Raw genomic sequence first — 22,634 nt, forward strand, 5'->3', positions numbered from 1 at the left:
TTCCCTCGCGTCATTCTGCACTCTGCTGCAAGAGTGTATGTGTGTGTGGGGGGGGAACCATTAGTGTAATATCAGGGTCTGTTTCGTAGCTCTTAAGATAGCACCGAGTTAATCCATACGACGGGGGGGGGCGAGGGTCGTAGGGATTTAGGGGAGGGATAGATTGCTTAATCCTAAGAGGGGTATCAGTTAGCCTTGTTACTGTGATGTAGGTCAAGGACCCCCTGCTGTGTTATCGATGCTGCAATTAGGGCTCTGCACAGGGTGCTGCTGTAAAGCCCGCATCAGAAAGGTATTAATGACTATTTAGTTCAAAGGGCGTAGTGAGACGGGCTTTAGACAGGAATTAGACATATTTTTTTCCAATTGTTGCAATAAAAGGGATGTTTTCCTGAGATGATTCTGAACCTTTGCCATCATGCCATTCAAGTGTTCTCTATGTGTTCCAAACAATTAAGACGTTACCTCTAATTGCTTTTTTTCACAGTGAAGGGACTATGAGCTCATACGAGAACAGAGACAGCCAGTTTGCTAACACTTGGCCACCAAACCGCTTCTTGTTGGATGAAGTGGCACTTTTTGTTGCAGAGAGTACAGTACTGGTTCACTGTCTGCCAGCCCCTATTAATAGTCAGACAGGGAGGAGGGGAGAATCTTTTGAGGTCAATCCCGCCTTCACTCTCTGTCTGAAGTGGCAGAATTTAGCGTGTTATAAGGTATAAAAAATGCATTCTGCAAGAAGAATAAACCATTTCTGCAGCTGCCTATAAAAGAGCTGATTTCAATGTGAGGCAGAAAGAGAAGCACGCGTCAAATTCTAATGAAGCTACTTTACAGCTACCTTTAGACCAAGCTGTCCTCCCAGAGAAATGATTGTGTGCAAGTTCGCCGCGCCTAATCGTGTTTTGTTGTCGCATTCATGTCATGTTTGTTGCACATAATGCAGTATTTTAATTATATGCACAATTACCTTCCTTTCAGATTAAAATCCTCGTATGCAGGAGAGTGGGTTCCATTCACAAGCAGTCGGATGAGAGTCTAATTTGCCCTTGGCAACTAAAGATGAGGTTTCTATGGAAACAAATTGTTCTGCTATCAATCAGCGGCTGCCTTGCAGGTAAGGAGTTTCACCACATATTTGACTTGACATTAACTGCATTTGCTGTTTTATGTTTTTTTATGGCTTGACATCCTTTCCTTACACCGCAGACATATTGCTTAACACATATTGATTCTGGATTAATGTAGGGGTTATTAGCGCCTGTTCAGTGGCTTTATCCTGCAGACCCTGTGTGTAAAGGATGCATTCATATAGGCCAGGGTTTAAACCCCAAAAGGAAAGGTATTGCTATCATCCTAATAGAGCCAGCTCCATTCAAATCAGTCAGGTTTTTTTATTCTACAAAATGAAATGTTTTTCTACCGTAATAACTGATCCAGGTTTTACAAAGGGTCCATTCTGGCAAGATATCAAACAATCAAACAATGAATGTATGCTAAAGTCTGCAAGGCCAAGAGAGGAGCGTTAGTCACCCTGATGAAGGAGTGTGAAACTTATTTTCAGTCGCTTTGGCATGGTGTCCTTCTCTAGTCTCATGACAGTGTAGCATCAACATTCACTCTGCAGAGTAAGGGACACTTGGGACTCTTCCCCCCCCATTCCTGTTTACGAAATCCTGAGATGGGTATCAGGATCCCCACGATGAAACCATTAAAGCGCAATGGACTGGCCGTTGGTCACTAGCTCTGCCCTTGTGGCCATCAGGGATCTGAATGCTGGCGAGGATGGGCACTACGCAGTCAAACCATCAAATAAATTACATTGTGAGTGTACAGTGAATGTTATTGGAACGGTGTGGCGAATCCACACTGTGACTGCTTCTTAAGTCAGCAGACTAACCTTAATATGTTTCAAAGGTGCTTGGTGTTTTTTTTTTACTTCCACAATTCCTCATCGTCGTGGAGTAGCATCAGTCACAGTGCGATTGTTTCTTCATTTGATTTGATAGCACTCAGGGACAATAGCTTGTGTTTGACATGTAAAACATTTTCACGTGATCAAAATTGCGCTGTATTCAATTCCAGTGACAACTCTGTTTTCAAAGAATATTTTAAAGTCTTATGTGAAAACAAATGTGCTGGATGGTGATTAGGGTCAATGCAGAGGTTAAAAACAAACCAATCGTTTTGAGTATTTAATGCACAGCGGTAATAAATTCGGAAGATATCGACCATAATATAATAGATTCAATCTGGTGCCGTTTCAACATTTTGATTAACTTTAATCTTTGGGGAAGCTTTTTGGGTGGCAAGGGATAATGTTAAATATTTAAACGCTTGCAGCATCAAAATACTTTTAATAAATATTTTAAAAGATTCATTACTTATTATTAGTAGTATTTTTAATAAATATTTTAAAAGATTCATTACATGCGTTGATTTCAGGTCAATCAAAAGAACACATATTTTACTAAATGTTGTGTTAAATATTCAAATGCTAAAACATGCTCTCCTCAACTCAGAATATTTATATTTTTGGTGCCTTCTTCTTCTTCTTCTTCTTCTTCTTCTTCTTCTTCTTCTTCTTCTTCTTCTTCTTCTTCTTCTTCTTCTTCTTCTTCTTCTTCTTCTTCTTCTTCTTCTTCTTCAAAGGAATCACTATAAACAGGGAAGAAGGAAGCAAAAGAGAGATGACGTACCTCATCATGTCAAATAGCGGAATGTTTGTCTGGGTCTGTTTGTTTTATATTTAGACACCAATAGAGTTGTTGTTGTCGTAAAGCTAAACATTTTAGTATGACAGATGAGATTGTTTCTAAGCTGGTCCGTAAGTGTGCACATCAAGCGTGCACAAATTGACACACATTTCGATTATAGCTATGACAATGCAATGATGATATTTCTTAGAGGATAATGTTGCTCAACCCAAACATTGGATAGGAGCATGTTTGTTACCTTCTCAAATCAAAGAAAGCTGTATCGCCGTATCGCTGAACCACTGAACTATTTTCATACGTTTTCTGAAACATGATGGGGGTAGGAGACAAGTAACTATTAGCCACAGTAAAGCTGTCTCCAGAAAAGGGCAATGAAAGGATTCATGAAATATTACTTACTCGGATCTGCATCAGGGTGTAAGTCAGCATAACTAATGGTGACAGCAGACAGACGAAGGTGATGAAGGTGAGAAGCAAGAATCAGCTGGTTCCAAGACATAGTGTTAACTACAGCTCTCCTTTTTAACGTTTATTATGCTGCACACAGTTTGTTCCTTGCTCACTCCATTAATATGGATGGACAACTACAGTCCTACAACTTTGTAGATTATTAACAGCAATAAACCTTGATAATTAATGTCACCCCAATGTATCACTGGTCCTTAAGAGTTTCCTCTCATGCCTTAATTTGATTTAGAGCCTTATCACATTTTCATTTCCTAATGGGGTCAACAAATAATAAAAATAAGTATGTTGCTTTATGCATTCCAGCTTCCTGAAACCATTTGTAATTTGAGCAGTTGGTAGCAATTCATATGTGTCAACCTCTGTTTATTTATTTATTAATTGCAACATGCACTGTTCTACTTCCCGGCATCGTCTTTTAAAATGCATGCAAATGGTTTAAGTCTCGTGGCTTGGATCGTGAAGTAGAAAATATTATAGTTTATTAAAACTAGAGCAACAACAATATGGGGTGGCCCATGGCTCAAATGTCAAGCCACTTCACAAGCAGCGTAACGTTGCAATGTCACATCTGTACATGTGGCAAGAAATATTTACAATTGCCAACACATTATAATTATCATCAGTTTTTCGCTTCTCTTTTTACGATAACACTATTTCTTTTTCCTGGTTGATGAATGTCTTCTTTTACTTTGCGTAATTATTTTCCTCTGGGGGATAATATATATTATAGCTGTGTTTAAATGAGTCAGACATGCTCTTACATCTGGCTTACACCTGCATGCATTGGTGGTGCCAACGTTGATTCAACCCTGGTCAGCTTCCTGCCTCCACAAACCCTTTTCACCTCCAGGTGAGGTGAAAAGGGTGAGCGCATAGCAAAAAAGAAAAAGCAATATTATTCAATCCTCTGAGAGCTAAGAGAGAACAAACCCAGCAGGCCCCACTCCTCTCTTGTCTCTAGCGTTCTAGTGTTGACCTCGGCACTTGAACCCATGGCACCGAGGATGCCCGGGATCAACACTCCGATCTCCCTGACCGGACATGGCTGTTTCTGTTCTGCTGCCTTCCATTAGGGTTAAGGAGAGACTGATCCCAAGTTGAACTAGCAGGGTCTGTTTTCGCTCCCCATCTCGCTCTCTCCCTATTTGATCTCTTCCTCTCTCACTCACTCCCTATTATCCTCTCTCTCATTCTCTCTTTATTTCTCCCACTCCCTCTCTATCTCTGCTCTTGCTCTCTTTCCTCTCTCAATCGCTTCATTTCTCTCTCTCTCCCTCTCTCTCTCTCTCTCTCTCTCTCTCTCTCACTGTCTCTCTCACTCTCTCTTGATTTTTCCCAATCCCTCTGTATCTCTGCTCTTGCTTTCTTCTCTCTCTCAATCTCTTAATTTCTCTCCTCTTTCCCTCCGTCCCTCTCTCTCTATCACTCTCTCTATCTTTATCTCTCTCTCCCTCCCTCCCCCTCCTTCTCTCTATCTCCCTCTCCCTCCCTATCTCTCTGAATCTCTCTCTCTCCCTCACTTTCTCTCTATTACTCGTGCTCTCTCATTCTCTTAATTTCCCTCCCTCGCAATCTCTGCCTCTCTCTCTCTTCCTCTTTCCCTCTGTCTTTCTATTTCTCTCCCTCTCAATCTCTGCCTCTCTCTCTCTCTCTCTCTCTCTCTCTCTCTCTCTCTCTCTCTCTCTCCCTCTGCCTCTGTCCCTCCAGCCTGTGCAGAGGATTTCATGTTCCAGGGGCCAAAATGGAGGACAGAGCCCAGTGACCTCATTTTACCGTACAACTCCCCGGACCAGCAAGCCGTCATTAAATGTGAGGCGGAAGGAACCCCTTCCCTGCAGTACAGGTAACGTGCCCTCTCCATGTCATGTCTCACATGACCTCTTTTTACACTGGCATCAAGTCAAAATAACCTACTTTTTTCTGCATGGCTGCGCTCACGGAAACAGCATACTTTATACCACACTACACTACACTATAGTCATTTAGCAGTCACTTTAATCTGAATGTGTTACAAATACACAGATCAAAGAGAAAATGGAAAGCTTAACAGCAGTAATAAGGGGCTTACTATGTATTCATTTAACAGACAGTTGTACCAAAGCAGCCTAACAGAGAATTCTTGTCTCTGTTAGGAATACACAAGCCAAGAGGAGTGAGGCATCTACAGGTTAGGATTTGTAAACCAATACTTTCGCACACTACACTGTTGTGCCCCACGGCGTGAAATGTTGGATGGGTGTATAAATTGTGATAGATGTCTGCTATTTCTCGCCACATCAACTTCAAGAGTGAAAGAGATACTTCAGAAAACACAGATAGCAGACATTAACTCGCCACTTACTTAATCAAGCATCCCCCAAAAACGAAGCTCACATTCAGTCAAAATTAATTCAAGGGGCTGCCGCCACATTGCCAATGAACCTATGAGCAGCACAGGAGAGACTGAGGCTGAGCGCAGTAAGAATACCCTATCGCTCAACCATGATAGAGGCCCATGTTTTATAATAGGGTGCAAGGCTTAGGGATCATTAGGAGTCTTAAATGGGCTTTTCGCCGACTAATTTGCACCAGGAGATGTTGGATACCTCGCCTCTCTTTTCCACCAGCCCAAACCCCACCCACCCCCCACCCGACCCAGCCTTCCAGCAGTGCAAGGCCTACAAACGGCAAACCGCTGCTGTTTCTTGGGGTGGATTAAGTTTCCTGGCTTGGTCAGCAGCATGTAAATGGCCAGCGAAGAGCCAGTAACCTTGGGAGTGACATTGTGTGTAAACGCTTACATTTCCTTTAATGTGTCCGTGTTGAAAACAATGTCTGAGAATGACAGTGATGTTTTTTGGGGGGGGGGGGGGGGGGGGGGGGGGGGGGGGGGGGGAGCATGGGGGGATGGGGGTAGTGGTGGTGACAATTGTACTTGTGCAGTCTGATCTACTCTAGGTTGGCCTCTGAGTAATTTGGCTAGATTTTTGCATTACTTGAGTTGGTCTCAAGTTTGCATTTTGCTGAGGGTTGCCTTGAGTCTACTTTTGAGGCGGGTTTTAATAGCAGCGCCACAGATTGTGCATTTCTACTGGTTTTCTTCAAAAGAAACAGTGCCCATCACTATCCAGTTATCTCATCCAGTTTATTCAAGTGGACCTTGGAAGATAAATTACCATGTTGCCCGGTGTTACATCATAAAAATGCAAGAAAAATGCAATGTCTCATTTATTAAAATTGCCGTTTGTGTCTTCTCAAGCAAAAAAAGTCTAATCCTCTACAGACATGAATGTGCACTTGTGGAAATGGTTTTGGAGGAACTACTTTATGGTTTGGATTTGTACTATGAGCAAGGACACATTCTTTTTCCGAGGTTTGGATAGGGGGATGGGGGGCTGGTGGCTTATTTGGGCTGTAGACCTTTTCAGACAGTGATTGTTCCTGACTTGTTTCCCCTCTGGCAATACAAGCACTCTTACTGCCCTGATGGCCTGGCAATGCATTTCACTAAAACTGAAATTTCACCCCCAAATGTCCGGTACAGAATGTCCAGGACAAGATAAGGGAAGATACAAAATGCAATTATAGAACAGGCATGAATACGTTATTATGCTGTCATCTATAAGCAGCAGTATATATATACCGTAACCAATACAACACTCATTAAGCTAGTACAAAATTATACATGGCAGGCACAGACATTCACAATATTACTGAATTGCTTTGATGAAATTTGGCTTCATATGCATTTGATTCAAAGGCAATTAAGATGATGAACTTTTTCAGCGTTTGGATTATCAATACCATTTTAAATGAGACGCCATACATAAATCTAATCAGTGTGTGCAGCACGTTGGTATATTTGTTAATTGATACCTATGGAAGTACTGTGTGCAGAAAGTCTATTAGATTCAAACTACATCACAGCGCTCTCACAAAAGTTATATTTATTATTCATGTCAATTGTGTACAAAAACTAAAGTATAGAAAAGCAACAGCAATTAGTCTAAATTCCATATCCGAGTAAATGAGTACACCCTGTTGCCGATTTATCGTTTGATATTTTCGCTCTGGTAATGGTTTCCACTTTGATTTAGGGGCAGTTACATGCTGCGCTCTAGGGATACAGATATGTTGACTAAGAGCTCCGGCGGTGCTCTTACTGACAAACCTTAACTGACAAATAGTCCCGCACAATGCCATGGCGACAGTTTATGGAATACACCTGTCACTATGCTTTGTAAAGGATCAGATTTAAAAGGCAGCAAAGTGATGGGCAGAACTCCCTGTCAAGCGCGTCAATAAATGGCACGCTCAAAGGGAGGTGGCAGCATTTTAATTGTTTCATTCTTGATTGGTGTTGAGAATAGCTTGCAAATGTGAAACGCAATCATACACATACTCGTTCTTTGCTTTTCCTGAATAACACAATCACACAAATTATTTGCAAGCAGATGTAAAATACCTTCAGCTGAAAAAGGTGTATTCATGTATCTCTTGAGATAGTATACTATTCATCCACATATATTGCATGAATCCTTGCACGTCAGGCAACGTTAATATTCCCCTATTGCTGTGTCTCTTTGTAGTCAGGGAAAAATTTAATTTATTTTGAACTTCAAGGATAAACACATCCATGTCCTCACTTCAAATGCAATAAGGTTGTTTGGGATAACCATCTTTATTGCATTTGTGTTGAAACTAAAATAAAATATATGTCATATTAAAAAAGCAACAACTGCCAGAATTAATATATATGCTATGTCTTGTCAGCTCTTCGATATCTTATTATTTTTATGAAACACATAGACATAAATATGAAAAAATAGTGTATGCACTGTGTGTGTGTACTCTGAAGTGTATGTTGTGTATATATATGCCTGTCAATTTGTGTTTGTGTATGTGCATGTGTGTGTTTGTGTGTGTGTGTGTGTGTGTGTGTGTGTGTGTGTGTGTGTGTGTGTGGTGTGTGTTTGTGTGTGTGTGTGTGTGTGTGTGTGTGTGTGTGTGTGTGTGTGTGTGTGTGTGTGTGTGTGCGTTGGACGTGAGTATGTGTGTTTGTGCGGTGTATTTGTCTGTGTTTTTGTCTGTGTGTGTGTATGTTTGCATGCTTCATGCATGCATGCATCCATGTGAGAAAATGAGCCTGTGTGTTGTGTGAATGGATTGGCATGGGTGTGTTTCTGCTCCATAGGCTTTTGTGTGTGTGTGTGTGTGTGTGTGTGTGTGTGTGTGTGTGTGTGTGTGTGTGTGTGTGTGTGTGTGTGTGTGTGTGTATGTGTGTGTGTGTGTATGTGTGTGAGCGTGGATACATCGGCATGTGTGTGTGTGTGCAAGCATGGCCGTGTCTGTCTATGCATGCATGGCCGCGTGTCGCGGTGTGTCTGCTGCATTGCCCTTTGTGTGTGTATGTATGTGAGTGCGTGCGTTAATGCATGGTTTAGTGTGCAGGCCTGTAAGACACTGTTTTGAGCGTAGGGTCTTTGAGGACGTCTGGCACCTGAGAATACCTGGTGAGGCAAGGGGATGGGCTGCAGACAGAGCCGCAGCACAGTCCCTCTCTAGCGCCTGTTTGATGAGGAGTCCTCGTGCAAAATGAATGCAAACCTCAAGGTCATGCGGGGGTCAGGAGAAGAGCTCAGGGGGTTCAGCGGAGGCACCAGTGCAGACAGAGGGGAGTAAAGTGCTTCTCTCAGAGTTGGGCGTAGGGCTTGAGCTCGTCTCTGCCACTGTTTGTTTGGGTTACTCCTCAAAATACATTTATTCAACAGCTCCTTTGCTCTTTATTTACCCATTGATACAGACAAAAGGGCATAGAGGGGCTTGAAAGCGGCAGAGAGATAATACCTGCTGTTTGAAACCCAAAGCTAGTGTTGCTGCCTGGTAGTACTGTGCTTATTCTGAATGACGGGGGGAAAGACTGAGCAATCATAGAGATAGATACCTTGCTATTGTTATTGCAGACATCATTGAACAACAGTATATTCAATGTTATCTGGATCTGATGTGGATGTGTAGTATTTTTCAATGATCTAGCTGTTGTGTTCTGACCATTTTGTGTGCACACAACGCACTGCACACAATACCTACCAGGTCCATGGTTAACTTCAGCTACACTGGATGTCTACACAACATAAAGCATTATCCTCATCCATCTTCAATGAACCATCTCTCCTCCTGTGAGGGAAGGGCAACTTACATCCCAGTGGAAGTGCTATAGGCATGTAACATAGTATCAGTATCATGTCGGTTTCAATTCATATTTTCAAGAGGAGGAAAACACATCACTAACCATTTTTCAATGTCAACCTTTGACAAAAACATTGATCTTCAAACAAATTTGAACCGATTAAATTATTAATATTCTTTATTTGTCATTTTTCGACCCTCACCGACACCCCCCCCCCCCCCCCGTTGTATTTAAGCTAAATGGAATCAAAGGGTCAGTGGCGGTTGAGCGGTGACGGACCCATTTGGGCCATCCTAGAGGCCCCCACTGCGGGCTGAATAATAGAGGCTGATGCTCCGCGTGGGCTTCATGTGTCACCAAAGAGGCTCGGGAGGGCTAGGATTTCATTAAGGGCTTTAAGACTGTGTGACACACTGTCTAAACTGCTCATCGGTTGAATCTGGAGGGAAGAAGAAGATGAAGAAAAAAATCATTGATTATTGAGTACTGGTGGAGCCGGGTTCTGATGGTGTTTGATCGGTGTCCTTCGGGCGGAGGCTCGTGCTGCATCCAAATCATACAGGAGAGGAAATAGAAACGTGATAGTCATACCTGTTTTTATCTCTCACTGCCAGATGCTTCTGATGATTCTAGTAGGGATTACTTTACTTTTAACAAAATACAATTATCTTAAAAGAATTGAGAATTGTATTTTATAAAAAGAATCTGCCTTATTTAGTCAAATTCAAGTGACCTCATTAGCTTCCTTGATTTACATTTGGTCTTTATAAGAGGACTTATAAGTGAGGCTTGTTATGAAGAAATTGCTCAAGCAAATCTTGTCTGTTTTGACAATATTCCCTTGTCTTTAGCTGAATAAATTTTAAGAATAAAGGATCAAATAAATCATGAACATAAAATGTGCTATATTGAACATAAAATTGTAATGGTGGTGTGTGTTGCATTATAGCCTATGCCTAATTATCAAAGATCTCAAGATGGTATTTAGTGAAAATTGTACTCTGCATTGTGAATGAAAACAAAAAAACAATGTATTTAACAATGTATTTAATAATTATTGTACCGCATTTGATTCTGTACCACGTTCAAAAAGCACAAACAATGATAATCCAGCCCAAATACTGAGCAACGTTCATAGCTGTGTTTCTCCGTGTTTGGAAGATCTATTCCGTTCTATGGCGTCACGCAAACGTACTAATCAATACAGAAACCAACTCTGATTACTAACCCTTGCATTCCGCGGGTGCGCCAATCAAATCGATCCTCCCCTCTTCCTTCCCTCCCTGCCTGTGATGAATGTCGAAGTGTGTGCTGCCCCCCGAGGCCCCGGCTCCTGATTGTGTTTGCGTCCTTCCAGATGGTCACTAAACGGAACACTCATTGATCTGAGGAGCGACTACCGGCGTCACATGTCTGGGGGCAACCTGATCATTAGCGGCTTGGACAGGGACCAAGATACAGGGATATACCAGTGCATGGCCTCCAACAAGTGGGGCTCTCTCCTGAGCCACAGAGCCAGCCTCCAGTTTGCATGTAAGTGATCCTGTCTTTACTATGGGTTTTCTTACCTCCTTATTACGGCGTAGATGAACGCTGTTGCATCGTGCTGTGTTATAGGTGTTAGATGTGATGGATGCTTGGTATGTGCATGTGTTTAATATGTTTTTGGGGTAATTTGGCAATCCAGTTCCGCATTTTGGATTATCAAGGAATTGGTTCTGGGAGATGGAAACAGTAATTGAATGAAATGTCACCGGCGACAAACGTGGTGACGGAAGTGGCCTCTGACTGCCTCTGAACTACATTGATTCCCATTTGTGGCTCCTGCACAGCATCTGTGCTCGGTCCGAAATGGACTCATATTTTGCCAAGTGAAACACCAGTGCCTGTGATTTAGACTTGAAAGGATACCAATTCAAATACTTTAGAGAAAATTATTTGCGAAAAAAAAGAAAATGCAGACAGCCCTTTATATTTAACACCCCGGCAGATTGCGCTTCAGACAATGATCGGCCTGCTTGCAATTTGCTGGGATGTGGGGGTGGAGGGAAATTGGCCGCTGTCATTCTGTGTTGCATCCTATGCATCAAATTAGCACGGGGAAGATTTATTTTCTCTTTTTCTTCTATGAAGAGGAAATAGAAATGGGGACCCGACTATCTACCATGGAGCCCCGGGGTGACGTGGGTGGCACCTGGTAACCTTAGGGCCTTATTGAACAGCTGTTATGGGATGCATGGCTGTAAGTCATTCATAGCTTCATAGTAGTTTTCACCGCCGCTGTAGGCATGAGGCCATTTTTAACTTGGTTTGCCGTTGAACTTAAACAAGTAACACTGCAGACACCTTAATGTGTAATAGCTGTGGGGGATAACCTAGCCCCCATGTGTGTTCTCCCGATGTCTCAAAATAACTCTTAAACTCTCGGTCGACAGAGCTCAGAGTTGGTTGTGCGGAATCGAGGTAGGATGCCCATTTGAACCAGCCTATGGTCAAGTAGATGTGCAGCCTGGGTTCTAGTCATAGACACCCCAGGACTGTGTAGAGGATGTGTGTGTGTGTGTGTGTGTGTGTGTGTGTGTGTGTCTGTGTGTGTGTGTGTGTGTGTGTGTGTGTGTGTGTGTGTGTGTTTTTTTTCGTGTGGGCATTTAAAATTATTCTAAAATCTCCCACCATTTTTGAATTCCTATAAACCCAATTGACCACTTGTGTATGCAAGTGCCTTATTGATGGTCTAGACATACATTTTCATGCCAAATATGGGATTATGTGAGAAAAAGAATATGAAAATCCAATTGGGGATAATAAAATAGGCTTAAAACGATATTCAATGTAATGCAACTTAAATATATAATTTATGTATGGAATGGATATGACAATGGCTAACAATCCCCTACTTTAGCATGTCAACATTTGACAGACACTACCATGTGTCACAAAGAACTTCCTTCCCCATGTCATAGCAAATTCTATCATCTTTAAAATCTATTACATTTACAGAAAACGTAATGGTTTCACCCTGACGTGACTCTAATGTCTCAGTATTACAATCTCAAAGGTCAAAAATATTTCTTAAACGGCAATCAAAATGTTTAATCAGGGAAAAGAATGATGGAGGGCAGAATTAATGGAGAACGTAGGAGGTCTACGTAATTGGTGAATTCAAATAAGGCATTTAAAATGCGAGTGCAAGTGTGTGGAGTGGGCGGTGGAGGAAAGGTGTATTGAATCAGGGCTCTCCCCTTGCGGGCAGCAGACAGTTTACTGAGGGACCTCTCTCTGCCTTTCCGATCAAGCTTGCCGACTATTGATCACGGCATGCGAGATAGAGAGCCGCACACTTCCTCTGGAGAGATGGAATGCCATTATGCCCATGGCCTGGTAATGAATCTCCGTTGAGGAGGCTATCTAGTGGAGGGGCGGCTTGACATTTATTTTCTAGCTTAATGCATAGGGAAGGGAGGTCTCTGGGATCAGCATGGTGGTGTGTAATTAGGCCATCGCAATATGTCCTGCCTTTGTTTTATAGCAAAGGTCTGCCCTTGTCTACCTCTTGACTTCCCCCGCTGTGTGCCTTGGCTGTCCTTGAGGAGGATGGTGTATTTTTAACACCATCTCAACACCGTTTAATTGTATGCCTGAAAACATTGTTATCAAAATATTGGTTATCCATGACTTTGATTCATGTTTGTAACGGTTATCATGAATCGTTCTACTACAATACAACAGCCCGGAGCCAGACATATACCGGTACACTGCACTTGCCTTCTGCGTTATCAGCCCCGGTTGCAGTTGCAAACAAGTAAACCTTTGTGTAGATCGCCCTGATGGTATTTGGGTCTGAGGGGAAACTTAAACCTATCGAATGTCAGTAATGTGGACACAGATCAATCCTCTTTAATCTTTAATAGTTAGCTTTCTTCAAGGCCACCGGCTCCGTTCTAGCTTCAGATGGATTCTCTTCAGCAGATCATTGTTCCACCTCAGAATGGCCTCTGGCTCTCAGAGTTTTAGGCGTGTGTTGAGTTTGAACCTTTGAAGCTTTTCCAACTGGACAGTATATATATATATATAGCCCATGATCCACCACTGACCACAGCTCCTTGTCCACTTCTTGTGTGAATCCGATGAAGAATATGTCCCCCCTACCGCACACACAGCCATTAAAAGAACATTCACGCCATTCCAAGGGTTGCATCAATGCAGTTCTTTATAATAAACATCTCCTGTTTAAATTGGGTTGTGTTGTTCAATCTGTTGCAGTCCTCCTCTGGTCTTACGAAAATCAAAGTATTGCTAAAATTAAGCGCCAGAGGGTTGAGAAGAGAGAAGAGAGAGAGAAAAAGCGAAAGAGAGAGAGAGTGTGTGTGTATTTGTTGGTGGTCAATCTGGCTGTGTGCTTGGTTGCTCTATATTTCAACACCCCCGTCTCCTCCTGCGTTCCTCTTGGTCTCGCTGTCTTGCAGTGACTTGGCCGGCGTTTGATTTCCAGCCGTGGTCACCGGAGAGCTGCTCATTAATCTTAACCACAGTCTGGCCCACTTCACCACATAATCTTCTATCGCCCCCTCTGCTAATTTCTCTTATCGGTCACGCTGACTTCTCCTTTTGTTTGGTTTTCTACCCACGATGCCTCTGGGCTGTGAAGCCTGTGGGGCACAGACAGATCGGTCTCTCACCAGCTCTGCTAACCCCATCAGTCACAGAGCTATAGGTGTTTTATCAATCTTCCTCTCCATTTTCTCCTGTCCCTGTTGCTGTCCCTGCCCTCATTTTTATTCTCCTTTTTTGTAACACCCTATTCATCCATACACAAAGGATGCATTGCATTGGAGGTATTGAAAGGGAAGCCAATGCCTTTGAGTGCAGCATGACCATTGCATAAGGAATTTATTCACCATGTTGATCTTATTTCATCAACGAAAACTCTTCATTTGTCAGAACTGTTCTACACAGTTTTGTGTGTATGCTGGAGGTTGTGAATTTTTATCTGGTCCTGATTCCAAGTCCTATCTCAGCTCAGTGTTTAGATTTTCCTGATAACTTGCTTCTTTTCATATAGAGTTGCAGTCATCACCAACTGATGGCAACTCACTTATGTAATCAGCAGCACTAATGGCTTAGGTGATATTTTGACATTTTATCTTTCAAAAGATGTCTACCCGCAGTTTCCGATGATGCATAAAAAACCCAAGAGTGAAAATAGAATAATTTAGCCACATTTTGGATGTCATCTAAAATTTGTTTTGGCTGTCTCAATGCGATAATGTGTTGTCCATATATGATGTTGCATGCAATGTGATACAGGTTGTTTGTTTTTACGTTTTCCCAGACCTTGAAAACTTCAAAACCCAAACAGTGAGGAGTGCTGTTAATGTTCGAGAAGGCCAGGGGGTGGTTTTGCTCTGTGGGCCTCCCACACATTCTGGAGGTAAGATTTATGCAACCCTCTATACTCGACTGTTCATGTGGTGGGTCTTTATGTAGGATTGTGCTGTAAAAGTAGATTTTGTCAACGGAATAATCGGTTAAAACCCACAAATCATAATTCTTCCTTGTCACATTCAATGAGCCGAACCGTATCTTGTGGTTACCACTGAGGAAGTATTGCCCACTTACTCACAATGGCAACACAATGTGTTTTATAGACATTTGAAAGCAGCCCTGAGCCAGCATTCCTGAAGTAGTTTTATTTCACAGAAATTTACCAACCAAATCTTCAATGTTCTTGTGTGTGTGTGTGTGTGTGTGTGTGTGTGTGTGTGTGTGTGTGTGTGTGTGTGTGTGTGTGTGTGTGTTTTTGTGTGTGTGTGTGTGTGTGTGTACTTTGGTTCAACAAAAAGTATATAGAAAATGAAAATATATATAATTGGACCAAAGTTCTCTTTAACTTTAGTCAAAAGAATCCCCGCTGTGTTTTAGTTGGTTTTGTAGTTGTGTGTTGGTCGAATTAAGCATACTTTCCTTTGAAATTTGTTTGTGTATACTTTTAGACTCAAAGGATTAAGAAAATACTATGACCTTCTTTTTGGTAGTTGTGAGTCTTATGGAGGGTCATTATAGCACACTATCTCTTAGTTTGACAACAAACGCTGCCAGGAGATCTGGTCTTATTTTCAAGCAGTTCTTGTCTTCAAAACGCATACCAGCAAAGGAGAATCGCCACTGTAGAAATATCATATGTAGACATGAACCAATTCAAAAAGCTTTGGATTACTTTGGGCTCCAATTTCCTACAATGTGGTTTACACTTGAGAGATTGATTTTGAGATGATTTTTGAATTTCTTGCTGTAAATGTGTTCCTCAGTCGAGGCCTGTGCTTTGCCTCTGCTGTAGGGCCCCTCAGCTAAGAGTCAGGCATCTTACACTCCTGTGCCCGCCTAATCAGAATGAGTGGATGTCTGCACCGCTGCACTCATAACCTAGGCTCAATCCAATTCAAAGCTTTTAGGCTTGTTCCCTCAGGGGGCCTCGATTTGATTGGCAGCTGTTGTGTGCACCTCGTGGCACTGCCACCCTTCACCTCTAAAGTAGTAGATGATGGGGCCTCTCGTCATTTCAGCAAAATCTGCCCAGCACACATTTCTTCCACATGAAACCGTAATGCATGATGGCAGGAGGTTACTTTCGCTGCATGCATTCCATCCATCCCACATTCCAGCCATCCATCTGTAATCCATCCCATCCTTAGAGCCATCATGCCACCTTTCATTAATCCATTAATCCAACCATCCATTCCATCTCACCCTGCTGCCTAGCCTCACGATCTATCCCACTATCCATCCACATTTTCAAATATTTGGGTAATATTTGTTACACAATATTCCACTTATCCAGCCATCTATCTAACCATCCTATAATACCATCAATCCTTCCATGCACTCATCAGGACTTGACTTCATCCATTCACCAATATGGAGCATGAAGTACTGTACATGAGCCACATCACTTTGGAAGTTGGAAGCTGTGTGTCAGGAAAAGGCCAGTGAGGCACTGTAATCCAATTTGTTTCGCTCCCTTTCCTCATCTCTTCCCCACTCTACTTCTTTCCCTCTGAAACTACAAACAATCCAATACCTTAGTTGCTGTTGTTGTCTTAGCCCAGAGATAAGATCAAGGGACTTACTTTATATCAGAGCATTGTGTACTAACAGAAGGTTGAATGTCAGAAGATTTTATGTATATTTTGTACCATTGCGTATTGCGTCTGATGATATTAGGTAAAGAGTCCATTGTAATGTATTGACTAAATTGGAGATTGAACCCCTTCCCCCCCCCCCCCCCCCCCCAATGCATTAATTGTGTTTGTGTTTCTCTTTATCCTAGAGCTGACTTTTGCATGGATCTTTAATGAGTACCCCTACTTTGTCCAGCAAGACACACGTCGGTTTATATCCCAGGAGACCGGGAGTCTGTACGTTGCCAAAGTTGAATCTTCTGATGTGGGAAACTACACTTGTGTGGTCAACAATACCATCACCAGAGAAAAGGTCCTGAGTCTGCCAACCCCGCTTGTCCTTAGAAACGATGGTGAGCAGCTCAAAGGATTCAGCAAATGGAGGCTTTGTTGTTTATTACTGAATAAATAACTAAATACGAATTTGGGCCAAACAATGTTGTGTAATAATCAAATATACATGGACACAGTATAATGGCTTAGAAAAGGGCTTCGCATTCATGCTCTAACAATTGGTCGATAATTTAGATCCAGAGACTAAAATATAGGCTTAGGTTACAATATTCAGTAGATAAGTGTCGCTACTTTTTTACTGAATATGTTTGCGTTTGCGATGTCATATACATCAACGTTTAACTGACCTTAAAATCTGTTGTTAATGGCACACAGTGGGGATTGTAATTGGTAATGCTAAAGGCCAAAGCAAAGTGCAAAAGCAATGTCTTCTCCCTGGTATAGTGACTTGAATGGGAAATACGGTTTGAAATAACATTGCCACAGATGATGAATCGCCACCACGCACAGACTCCCACTGGTGTGCCATAGGAATCTTTTCTCATCGATTGTCTTTATTTTTCCAACCTTTCAGAAGCTCATATGATATCCACCGTACAATAAACTTTGGAGTCTCTGGGAACTTTTCAAGTCAAATTTGCTAACATTAACATTAACAATCATGTGGTGAAAGAAAAAACCTGTAAAATCTTTTGTCTCCCTTAGGGGTGATGGGTGAATACGAACCCAAAATAGAAGTTCATTTCCCCGATTCCATTCCAGCTGCCAAAGGATCAACGTTGAAGCTGGAATGCTTCGCTCTTGGAAAGTAAGCCGAGGCAAACGTGTAGTGGTGTGTGTGCAGTGTGTGCTGAAGGTGCTGTTCGCACGTATGCCTGAAAGGGAGGGGGGAAGTTGCGGTGAGAATATAAGCAATTATAGCATATCCCGGCATTATCATCATCATGAGAAAAAGTGGGACGATTCGCTGGTGTCTGTGTGAATCGAAATTTCTTTTCAGAGCCCAAAAAGGAAAAAAAGTCAGTGAGTGAGAAATTGCATGACAGACATATTTCTCAGGAACAATAAGCTGTAAAGGTTATTTTTTTGCTGCCACGCGGCGTGCCTGATTGTATTTTGTTCACTTTGACTGCTATTATCTCTCTACTCCTTTTGTCAAAGCCCGGTTCCTGAAATAAGCTGGAGAAGAACCAGCGGCGTTCCTTTCCCCGGCAAAGTCAAGACGAGGAACTCCAACGCCGTACTGGAAATTCCGAATTTTCAGCAAGAGGACACCGGGACCTATGAGTGTGTAGCGGAGAACAGCCGAGGCAAGAACACGGCGCGTGGCCGCCTCTCTTTCCACGGTGAGTCTGCCCAAAGCCCCGAATAAACAAGACAGGCATGAGAGATGTAGTGAGATACACCTACACTCTGGGTTTCTGGCAGCTGTATCTGCGTGTGTACCAGCGCTTTTTGTAAAGGGAAAATGCATGCAAATAAGAACTCCGATTTAGATATAAAAAGATATTTATATTAACCTATATGTATTTTGGATTCATGTTTAATATTAGTTTAATATAGGTGTGTTAAGGCTTCTGTCTCTTTATAAAGGACAGGATATTCACTTAGCCTTTGAATGTCCAGAGCATATGGGTTCTGTCGTAATTCATTTCCAGGTTGTATTCCTGCTTGTATTTCTGTAAAGCCTTTCTTGGTTACCACACAGCATGTAATATCTATTTGCCAAACAAAAGCGATATTGTTGTTTACCAAGCCTTAGTTCATTCTGATGCTGATAACACAATTGTCAAGGATCTGTGAGATTTATTGAAAAGCTTGTTGTCTTGTTACCTGGCATGCTGGTTGTTCTCAAAATACACAACACCCCACCGCTCCTCTCGGATTCATGCAAACACTGTTCCATTATTAAAGATGGTGGCAGTAGCTCAGGAGGTAGAGGGGTTGACTGCTAACCGCAAGTTTGCTAGTATGATCCCCGGCTCCTCCTAGCTGAGTGTCCAGGTGTCCCTGAGCAAGGCACCTAACCCTAAATGCCTCAGACGAGCTGGCTGTCGCCTTGCATGGTTGAGTCCGCCGTCGCTGTGTGAATGTGTGGATGAATGGGTAAATGTCAGGCACTATTGTAAAGCACTTTGGATAAAAGCGCTATATAAATGCAGTCCATTGTCCATTTATCAAAGATCCTCATCCACATTGTTTTTTTAAATTTACAGCCAAACCCCACTGGCTCCAGACCATCACGGACACAGCGCTGTCGATCGAGGAGAACCTGTTCTGGGAGTGTAAGGCCAGCGGGAAGCCCAAGCCCTCGTACAGCTGGCTGAAGAACGGCGAGACCCTGACGTCCGAGGTAAGGAAGTGCTGTAAATCTCTGGCCTCGGACCCCCAACACACAACACTGGACATGGATCAGAGTGTGAAGGCAAGCCGCTAGTAGAATGATAACATCAATATTTGTGGTGTTTATTTGCTTGACCTTACGAGAAAGCCGGTTGTAGTTTGGCGGTTGGTGATTACGACTCCCCTCGGGGTTAAAGGAAATAAAAATATGTAGGGGGCTGGGCGAAGCACACCTGGCTCATTAGTAGAGCTTAAAGGGGACATATTATACCACCAGGTGTGAGTGTGATTTTCCGTACAAGCCATTTCAAAAATCTGCCCTATATGACATCACTAGTGGGCGTGTCCACCTAGATCTGTGCTGGATCGATGAGCAACGTTTACTTCAGTCCACTGGGTAGGCTGGTAGACTGATCTATCCAGCACAGATCTAGGTGGACACGCCCACTAGTGATGTCATATGGGGCAGATTTTCAAAACGGCTTTTAATGCTAATCACACTCACACCTGGTGGTATAATATGTCCCCTTTAAACATTGGAGTCGGTTCACAGGAACGTAAGGAGATGCATCCACCCAATTAGCTGCCCGTGGGGTATTTATCTGCTAAGGATGTAACTCTGATGTTTTGAGCGGAGAGAACATTGTGCCAGTGAACGGATTGGCTGAACGAGTGCAAACGGCGGTCTCTAAACAGCTGATGGAATGAAACAACGCCCTGACTAAAGACATCAGCGGTCCCTGTGGCTCTTCCTCACTGGACAGCCGTGGAACTAAATAAACCACCTATTGATGTGCTACTGGGGCTGAGGCTGAACACCTTATTTATCTATTAGTTTTTCCCCCATGCATCTCAGCTGCATGTCAGCAGTTACTCTCATTGCCAACCCCACCCCCCCTCCCTACTGCCTTTGAATGTACATACTAGGGAAAAAGGCTGCAAGCAGGGTCATAGTTCTTTGGACCACTGTCCCTTTCCCCTCATGGTGTACAAATAATTGGCCCAGTGCCTCTGGACATAATAGACTGGCCTAGCTGTTCTCTCAACGTGGATGTCTCAACCCCGCTCTCTTTCCATCTCTCTTGCATTTTCTCCCTCTCTCTGTCTCTCTCACATGCTTTTACTTACTTCTCACTCCCTCTTTCTTTCATTATTTTTCGTCCTACTAATTGCTCTCTTGTTCACTCTTCGATCTCTCTGTCTCTCCACTGTTCTCCTTCTCGTTCTCCCTCTCTCCCTTGTCATTTATGTGAATCTCTTTCTTTTTCACACTCTCTCCCTCTCTCCTTTTTTTTCCGTCCCATCGCTCGGTCCTCCACCTCTCTCTCCCTCCTTTCCTCCCTCTCTCAACCTCCCTCACTTCTCTCTCTCTCTTTCTCTCTCCATCACTCCCTCTGTCTCTCTCGCCCTCCCAATTTCCTGCGCTCTCTATCTCTCTCCATCTCCTCCCATCTCTTGCCCTCCTTCGTCGCTCTCTATCTCTCTCCCTCTCTCACTATCTCTCTCCATCTCTCTCTCTCTCTTTGCAGATGCGGGTGCAGATGGAGAACGGAGCTCTGACGGTCTCCGCCCTCAACCTGTCGGACGCGGGGCTCTATCAGTGTGTGGCAGAAAACAAACATGGAGTTATTTATTCCAGCGCTGAACTAATGGTGTTAGGTATGATTTCCGTCTTCCTGCCTTCCCCGCCCTCTCTGCTATACTTCCTCACAGCTGCCTTACGTCCACTGTGTTTGATCATCTCCTATAGACACACAGCCCCTAGGCAGTCTGCTGCTAAGCAAAGAGAACATGTCCACACTAATGCGGATACATTTGAAAATGAATTCCTATTTTTTCCCTTCGGTTCCAAACCTCAAGGGGGTTTTATTCACCGGAAATACCAAAGAGACTTTCAAAATAGGAGAAGACTTTGGAAAACTAGTGGGATTGTGACGTGATCCAGACATTGGCCGGCTAATGTTATCTGGGCAAGCACATGCACTGTGCCAGAGAGAAAGCATTAAGTGTGGATAGGTAGCACTTTGAAAAGGCTGCATAAAAGACTAGTGTGGACGAAACTTTGCGCAGGATTTTTTTTTTCACACTTACAAGTACTGAAAAGTGGAAGTGAAAGTGTGAAACTGCTGGAGTGTCTCATTTTCCTTTCAATCGTTGTGCACTATCGATCGGGGACAGTACAAACACACATTGCCCTGTTGCACGGCACAGGGACGTGTCGTGTAGATGCTGTATTGATTTTATCTGCAAAGCTTGGATGGCGTCTGTGTGACCAAACAGCGTGTTTGTGTCATATGGACACATACTGTAGAGGAGATATAAATATGATATGTGGATGTATGGATACCGTGGATATGATGGAGAGAGAAGGTCTGGATGTGTCTGATATGATAGATGGCATGCATAGAGAACATTTAGATATAATGAATAAGATAGGGACACATAGAGAAGATATAGATACAATGATCAATATAATATGACAGAGAAGACATGGATAGGATGGATGTAAAATGACATGTTAGGAAGATAAAGATATTAAAGATGTGATGGATATAAAATGTCCCTTATAGGAGACACTGTATGGGGGCTGGATAATGGCCACACTTCAAGGAGATCAGAGCCTTTCTGTTTGTGTTTGTCTATATGTGTCCAAATGGGGGATTGTGTGTGTGGGTGAGTGTGTGTATGTGTATTTGTTTGTGTCTGAAATTCGGAGAGACAGCCTGTTTGTTTGTTTGTGTGTGTGTATGTGTGTGTGAGTGTGTGTGTGTACGTGTGTGCATGCATGTGTGTATATATGTGTATTTGCAGAGTGATTATGGGGGAGAACTTTATAGCCACAAACGACATAAACCTTAATCTCAGATTCTACTGAAAACTATTTTCCAGCTGGATAAGGGAGCCTTACATCAAGCCCAGCGCGGCGCCATGAATTTTTCCATCAGAAGCCTTTAACTTTCCCCACAATTTCTTTCATTTCGGATTGTCATTTTGATTTCCGATTTATACAATTTATCCTTTCCCCAAAATGTTTTTCGCCTCACTGTGTTCCCCTGTGGTCCTTCGTTCTTCTGCCTCCCGCAGCCTCCCCACCCAGTTTCTCCAGAAGTGCACTGCAAGCCGTGCTGAAAGCCCTCTCCGGCAGCCAGGTGTCACTGGACTGCCAGCCCCAGGCATCCCCGCCGGCCTCCAGTCTCTGGAAGAAAGGCAATGAGCTCCTGCAGAAAAGCGACAGGTAGGAGGGGGATCCACAGCAGTGACTAAGTGATGACGGAGAGGGGGGGTGGGGGGATGGGGGCGTTATGCATACCCTTTACGCATAAGAGGTAGGGATTATACAAGGTACAAAGTTTGTACAATCTATTTTCAGCCTGGTTGGCTGAACCAGGCTGATGCATTTGTAACGATTTTACGATGGCTAGACAATAACTTACAGAGCCAAGTATGGCTTTGGGTCTGTGTGTT

The 22,634-nt window shown here is 43.0% G+C and overlaps 1 protein-coding gene across 1 annotated transcript in view; it reads left to right on the top strand.

Annotated features, from left to right (window-relative positions):
* Nucleotides 1-1,062: 1,062 nt before the first annotated feature.
* cntn3b (contactin 3b) overlaps nt 1,063-22,634 on the top strand; it is a gene marked incomplete at both ends in the record, with an annotated part of 36,818 nt that continues 15,246 nt past the window's right edge. The window contains 10 exons of the mRNA XM_079747611.1: nt 1,063-1,117; nt 4,893-5,028; nt 10,712-10,887; nt 14,687-14,785; nt 16,682-16,885; nt 17,532-17,634; nt 17,988-18,172; nt 19,043-19,179; nt 20,699-20,828; nt 22,254-22,404. Coding sequence (XP_079603737.1) covers nt 1,063-1,117; nt 4,893-5,028; nt 10,712-10,887; nt 14,687-14,785; nt 16,682-16,885; nt 17,532-17,634; nt 17,988-18,172; nt 19,043-19,179; nt 20,699-20,828; nt 22,254-22,404 — 1,376 coding nt within the window. The remainder of the gene's footprint in view (nt 1,118-4,892; nt 5,029-10,711; nt 10,888-14,686; nt 14,786-16,681; nt 16,886-17,531; nt 17,635-17,987; nt 18,173-19,042; nt 19,180-20,698; nt 20,829-22,253; nt 22,405-22,634) is intronic.

The sequence above is a fragment of the Pollachius pollachius genome, assembly GCF_949987615.1.
Source record: "Pollachius pollachius genome assembly, chromosome: 12".
NCBI classification, from domain to species: domain Eukaryota; kingdom Metazoa; phylum Chordata; class Actinopteri; order Gadiformes; family Gadidae; genus Pollachius; species Pollachius pollachius.